General features: G+C 40.0%; 1 protein-coding gene across 1 annotated transcript in view; it reads right to left on the bottom strand.

Annotated features, from left to right (window-relative positions):
- Positions 1–4,177: 4,177 nt before the first annotated feature.
- LOC122436608 (calcium-binding mitochondrial carrier protein SCaMC-1) overlaps positions 4,178–7,524 on the bottom strand; it is a 62,051-nt gene continuing 58,704 nt past the window's right edge. The window contains exon 10 of the mRNA XM_043460477.1: positions 4,178–6,256. Within this exon, the coding sequence (XP_043316412.1) occupies positions 6,072–6,256 (185 nt within the window). The 3' untranslated portion in view covers positions 4,178–6,071. The remainder of the gene's footprint in view (positions 6,257–7,524) is intronic.

The following is a 7,524-nucleotide window of genomic DNA, read 5'->3' as shown; positions in this document are numbered from 1 at the left end:
AGAATTCCCTAAAACAATAGCTGTACATTTTTACTAGTCAAGGAAGACAAATACACAAAAGAGCAGAACTTTCAAACTACAGCAAAACTCTTCAGTTGTTTACTTTCTCCTTGCCTTGATATCATTTTATTATCTTATGGATGATTTTCTCTTATTTGTCCAGGAGGGACATCTTTATAAAGAGTAAAGAGGGAGAGAGCAAAATCAGAGGAGGAACAAATCACAGGTGGATGGACTTTAAAACTTCTCCTCACCTTGTTTTCTTGCAGAGCCTTCTACTGTAAGAGCCTCGAGCCCCTGAGTCATTATTATTACCGGTAAGTCTACACTAGCACTTTATCACCCACGTCTTCTGAAGGTTTACACTCATATTCCCTAAATCATCCAGAAATAAAACAGATTTAGAAACAGTTCTAACTCTGAAGGATCTTATCATCCTCTTCCACATTACAATTAATTTTACCCTCTACTTTCCATCACCTCCTAAGCCCTTGAAAAGTATCAACTCTGAATTATACTATTGACTTTTCATTTAGGACACGGTTTACTGAACCACCTGGCCATGAAGTTGCATTGCCACTTACGGGTAACATTCTGGGGATTTAGAGACTCAGTAGGCAAAGGATGTGTTGTTTCAAGTGAGCAGAGCCCGCCACTCTGTGGCACAATGACACTCATTCCTGAGACAGAGTACAAGGGGTAGGAGGCGGTAAGAGAGCCTATGGTAAAATAACTGAGAGATTAATATATATTCATTTCCCCCTGTATGTTCCCTTTCATCCCATTTCAGACAAGGAAGTCAGGCTTTAGTATCACCTCCCCTCAGTGATTTTTAAAAGTGGAAAACAGAAGTCACTTTCAATCAGAGGCTCTTCTGTCTTTTGCAAGTTACCTGCTGATAAGATGCCAGGAGTCCCAGGGGAAGAGCAGATAGGTGCCTTTAAGAGCAAAGAGACAGAGCGGCAAACCCAGGGACTGGGAAGGAGACAAAGGTTGGTGGATTCCAAGGTAATAAGAGAATCACATTCAACTCCTCAGCCTTGCAGAATGCAAAGGCCAGACCCCAAGCTCAGATGTCCCATGTCTTACCAACTACTACCACGCCAAGACCAGCACAGCCTCTGGATCCAAGGGACCATGCAGGCTGCAACAAAGGGCCCCTTAGCAGCAACTGGTGGGGCCAACTAGAGGGGCCAAGATCCCAGGTCACTGGTACAACACTGGGTAGTACAGAGCTTCTAGCTGTATTTAAGCTAATTTATATAAACTTCAGAAATGCCACGGGTTTTTTTCAATGCCAGTTTTTGCCACACCAAGATTCACGTAGGGACTCCCTATGGAGGCTGAGTGATGCATATTTGCGGCTGACACTGATCACAAGTGTTGGAATTGAAGCCAATTCATCCTGAACCCATGGTCGTGACTGCATTGTGTGGAACGGTGTGTAAACAGATGAGTGTAAACTCTTCAAAAACACACTTGATTAGCAAACACCAAGGATTTGCGATGTTTCCATTTGAAAGAGTACTTTAGAATGCTTTAGAATCCCTGGCCCTCTTTTTAAGAGTAACAAAATACCAGTCATGTCTTTGGTTACTATTATCTTGACTTCCAGAAAGTAATTCAAAGCAGGACAATATCAACTCACAAAAAATAAAAGGGTTATTTGCAATATTGTACAGCTTGTACAAATTATAAGCAAATCCTGGGCAGATACAAGGTGGTCAGAGAAGGGAGTGAGCACAACAATATAGTCTTGTGTGTTTGCTAAGTGCTAAGATTCAAGTTCTCTAACTCTTAGAAAACCATCTAGAAACATTTTAAGGTCTCTAATTTCTCTTTTTAAAAAATCAAAATCCTCCCTGGAGAGGGTAATGCAGAGAGTAGCCAACAGACCCACCACCTGGGGAAGGGGTCTCTAGGCTAGGACAGCAATTGCAGGGAAAACCATTCTGTGTGTGATGGACATGATGGTTACAAGAGTGCAGGTGTCTTCCAATAATGTTTCCAATAATGAGACTCCCACCCCTAGAGGAGAACATCTGAAACTTGGTTACGAAGCATCACCACGGAACTGCGGCCCTTGCAGTAGTGGCAATGCTCGGCCGACTGGCCTCCCCCAGCCCTCTGTGGCTCCATCACTTGCTACCCTCCCTTCTGCTCCCCTCACTCCAGTTACTCCAGCCTCCTGGGTGTTCTCCTCCACCCTGGGCCTTTTCCTGTGTCCGCTCTGCCTGGGATGCCCTTCCTGGACAGACATCAGCGTGGCCCATTCCGGTGCCCCCTTCAGCCCTTTACTCAAACAGCACATTCTCAGCAAGCTATTCTCTACCTAAAATCACCACCTCAGCCTCAGCCCTGCCTTCTGCACTTACCACCATCTGACATATTATGTATTTTACTTACTTTGTTGTCTGTCTCCACTAGATAATCTCCATTAGGAAAGGTATAAAGTCCTGTTAGTGCTGTGACCTCAGTCCTAAAAAGTGTCTGACATACAGTAGGCAGTTAACAAACACTCCCCAAAAGCATCAAAGAGCAAGTGAATGTTGATGGAATAAATGCCAAGTGGCCCAGGCCTGGAGCGTTTCTGCTTTCACAGCAAACAGTGCCGCAGTGGCTGTGGCCGTGCATCTGAATATAGGGCTGTGGAGCCCAGTGACAACCAGAGAACAGGCAAATTAGCAGGCGAACAAACAAAGCAAGCAAAAAAAAAAAAAAAAAGCCAAAAACAAAAATTCATACACAGAAGGTTGTGAAGAGGTGTCTTCAACTGTGGTCAGAGGGCAGCAGCAGGTCCAGGCCTCGGCAGCGTGGACCTTGGCACAGCTCTGTCCTGCAGGGAAGCAGGAGGGCAGAGGGCACTGGTCAGGGTGTGCCATCCCAGAGAATGGTCTAACAAGTTCAGCCTGCTCTGTGCGTCCCCCAGGTGGGGCATGTGGCAAAGGAGGTGAAGGGGGGTTGTCAGTCGCTCCCCTCTACACCTAATTATTCCTTGGTGCTCTTCCCAAAACAGAGAAATTCCATGAGAACAAAAGAACCAGGGAAATTCTTATTTGGGGATAGGGAAACCATACCATGATTTTACACAAGGGACCTGATGTAAAGCTCAAAGGACAAAATAGTCAAAATACAATGTCTGTTCATGTGTAACTTACTCTCTGGATGGGGATACAAGACAAACAGGTAGGAAACAAACTGGTGGCATTTTTCTGATAAAGGGTCCCTGAGAGTCAAAGAGGGCTAATGTGTTTTTCCTGGAGGCTGGGGAGCATTCAAGTTGGAACACAGAATTTCTTTGCAGTCTTATCTTTATCTTTTTAAGAAAAATTTGTAATCTGAAATATATAATTGCTTTAAATACTTATCAGTAAACTTACTTGGGGGCTTCCCTAGTGGTTCAGACAGTATAGAATCTGCCTGCAATGCAGGAGACCTGGGATCGTTCCCTGGGTCGGGAAGATCCCCTGGAGAAGGGAATGGCTACCCACTCCAGTATTTTTGCCTGGAGAACTCCATGGACAGAGGAGCCTGGTTGGCTACACTCCATGGGGTTGCAAAGAGTAAGACACAACCAAGCGACTAACACACACACAAACATACTTCGCTTTTGTTTCCCACAACTTCAAGACAAACTGATACTCCATCAAATGTACCAAGAAGACTGTGACTTCAGATTCTCCTTGGCACTGTGACCCCCAGGTAGGTAAGTATTAGTTGTTTAGTCATACCAGACTCTTTGTGACCCCATGGACTGCAGCCCACCAGGCTCCTCTGTCCATGGAATTCTCCAGGCAAGAATACTGGAGTGGGGAGCCATCCCTTCTCTAGGGAACATTCCAACCTAGCGATCAAACCCAGGTCTCCTGCATTGCAGACAGATTCTTTTACCATCTGAGCCACCAGGGAAGCCTGTGATCCCCAGGGGTATCACCCTTATTGGTAAATGTGGAATTTGGACATCACAAAAAACATCATCTTATACCAAAATGTATGACAGATTTAACAATTGTTGCGGGTGTTCAGAAAAGGCCAAAATATTTGGAAAGACTATAAAGAGTCTTACCCAATAATACTATAAACATTATTCAAACTGCTGCCAGTGATATCAACTGTATAACAGTCTTTTTTTTTTTTTTCCTCAGTTACACTATTTTTTTTAAAATGAGGAAACATCTCAAAAACAAACATATATGTATTTTTAATTATAAATGTAAAGCAAATATGCAGTAATGCCAGAAATAAACTATTCTTGACTCTGGGCTCTTTTCAAAAAATTCAAGATTTTTTCAAAAGATACAAGATACACAGATAAATCACATTCATACCTTACAAATGTTAAATAGAAAACAATTTAAATTCATAATGAACAATGAATGTTTTCAGTAGCCTGAAATTTTACTTATCCCATAATTTTATGAGTGAAAAAAAGAGCTAATCTAGTACCTTGTCATTTATGCATTACTCAAAAGTACAAACACCCTGAAGACAGAGTTTCACACTTATCATATGTATTATAAAAACATTGAGATATTTATCAGGCATAACAAATATAATGAAAACTATATGTTAGGATACATTTCACAAACACAAGTTCAACATTTCTCTTTGGTTAAGAAAACATGAGAGGTAGGTTCAAATAAAGTAAATACCTAATTATGTCACCAGATTTTCACTAAAATGTTGGCAACTTATGACAGAAATTACTAGAAATCAAACTTGAGTTTAAGAATTACACTGAAAAGTGATAAGAATAATTTCAACTACTAAATAGTTGTCTAAGTCCTAATCATACAAATCAGAAAAGACAGTTGTTTATAAAAATGGCTTCAGTAAAATAAAATCATGCTCTCGCTTCATTTTAAGTTTTCTAAATCAAAACATGTTCCTAAAACTGGGGGCAAGAGAAAATATGAATGTACTTGTTTGTAAACTGGGCCTTCCATTTCATTATAGGCACCAAATATGCAGAATTAATATACACTATTTTTAATACATACTATTCTCCTAGGTTCACACTGCCCAAGTTGGGAATTGCAGCGTCATATAAACGGTGAGGGGGTAATAAGAATGCCATTCACCCATGATCAACCTACTTCATGTAATTAAGAAATTTCAGATAACCGGGAATGGCCTCCAGAAGCCTTCCTGGTGAAAACAGGAGTTTGATTCAAGTAGGAGACAAAGGACAAAGAGAAGAGAGATGCTCTTTAGAGGCTGATATAAGTAAAGGGGTTTTGTTTCCTGATGCTTTTCAAAACAATGATAATAAACAGAATCTCTCAAATAAGTTGCCTTGCGTCAACAATTTCCCAGTGATATGCTAATAAGCAGTGTGTCGTCCTGAAAACCAAACAATAGTACAAGCAAAATGGAGAAGTGGTCACTGAAATAAATATTATTTTATCACTCCTCCTTACACAAAAATTATATGAGTGGACTAGGGTATTCACATGCCTTGAAATTCTGCCATTTAACATTCATTCTTATTCTGCTTAAAGAAAGAATATAAACTCTATACCTATTTGGCTGCTGTAAGGTATGTTTTCATGCAATGATTCTCCATTAACGATCCTACAAGGAAATTTTAAGAAATTCGAAATATATGAACAATTTAAGTTTCCAAGTTTTCTGATCATTTTGTTTTTAAGAAAATGATATTTAAGTATAAAGGAACTGGCATAAACTTGAATCAACCAAAATAAAGACTAAAGATTTATAATTCTAGCACACAAAGCAAATTTAGTTCAAGAAAGTACATTTCTTCAGATTTAGGATTCTGGGCAGAGATTGTAGAAAGAACTAATAAGAAAAGATAAACTATAATTTTGTGGCCTTCTCAAAATTGTATGAGCTTATCAAAACTATGATTTTTTTTTAGACATTTCTGAATATATAAAATTGAGTCCAAATGTCTGAAATTATCATTGATATGCTCTTCCTTTTTGTGAAAAAAAAAAAAATAATAAAGCTTCTTTCTGTCATAGATTTGTTTCAATTCTAGGAGAAAATGTCACTCTGGAGACAGTTGAAAGTTTCAGTAATCATGCTAAAGCAAAAAATTCAACATGTCATTTCTGAGTTACTCCTAAAGTTTGTTTCATATTTTCATAAACCACATAACTGATGCCTACAGCAGGGAGCACCTTCATAAAGTTTGGGGTGATGCCTCTGTAAAGTCCTGGCAGTCCTTCTTTAGAAATTATTCGTCGAAAGAGCCCAACCATGTTCAGCTGTGGGCTTCCTTCTATCATGGCTAGAAAATTAAAAAAAAAAAAAAAGAATAAATCAGGCTAATTTAATATTCACACATTTTATTATGACTATATACAATTATGATTCAGAACAATACTCTAGAACACAATAAACAGATAAAATTTATTCCAAGGGTCCTCAAAAAGTGCCCCTTTATATAATTCTCCCTGGATAGCACCTAAGAGTGAGTGCTCTGGTAAGAATAACAATGGTACTATCGCTTTGTGTTAGATGTTGGGCTAATTACTTTATATACCAATCCTCCAAGGTAAGAGTTATTATACCCATCTAGTAAGTAAGGAATCTTAGAAAGATAGAGAAACTTGTCTCAACACACTTAGCCCGCAAGTGGGAGATCTGACAGCTGATGGCCTTTCTCCTCTGTAAATGGAATGAAAATTGTGCAGTGTTTTAAGAATCAGCAACAACTATGTAAATCAGCTTGCATTTATCAAATTCTCAGTAAACGGTGGCTAGAGTTTTTATTATTATGGGACCTAAAACTTTTGAACTGTGATTCCTCCCCACTGTGGCACTGTCTCCTTGACTTTGATTACACCATGCCTCCTGGATCTCTTGTCATCCCACTAATTGTTCTCTTTGTTCACGATTTGCTGACTAGAATCCGCCTGCTAATGCAGGAGATGCAAGAGATGCAGGTTTGACCCTGGGTTGGGAAGATTCCCCCGGAGAAGGAAATGGCAACCCACTCCAGTATTCTTGCCTAGAGAATCCCATGGACAGAGGAGTCTGGAGGGCTACAGTCCATGGTGTCACAAAGAATCAGACACGACTGAGCACACATGCATGAATGCACTGCACTGCTATATTAAATAGCATGCATTCTGTGCCTCTCTTTTCTGTTTTATCCCTGGCCTATCTCATCCACTGTCATTTCTTTAAACAGTACACCCTGAACATCTGCACCTCTATCCCCAACCTCTCTTCCAAGTACCAACCACACCTCCCCCAACCAAGCAGTCAATCATTAAATAACCAACACTTCCAATGCAGATGATTTGTAAATACAATGTAAAGAGTGGACTGCATGGCACATTCCCATTTTACTTTTTGGATGTTTGGGAGTCTTTTCCCTGAGTATTTTCAATCCACGGTAGGTTGAGTCCTCAGATGCAGAGCCCACAAATGGGGACAGCCAACTGTACTCTTAAAACATGCATTCTCAACATAAGCAAGAAAATCTTACTCTATTTGTGCAGAAACCACAGATACATATACAGTATATGCATAGTGTATCTGTGCTATTAA

Source organism: Cervus canadensis, chromosome 2 (assembly GCF_019320065.1).
Source record: "Cervus canadensis isolate Bull #8, Minnesota chromosome 2, ASM1932006v1, whole genome shotgun sequence".
Classification (NCBI taxonomy): Eukaryota; Metazoa; Chordata; class Mammalia; order Artiodactyla; family Cervidae; genus Cervus; species Cervus canadensis.
Note: the sequence above shows the minus strand (reverse complement) of the source record. Positions and strands in the feature narration are given on the sequence as shown.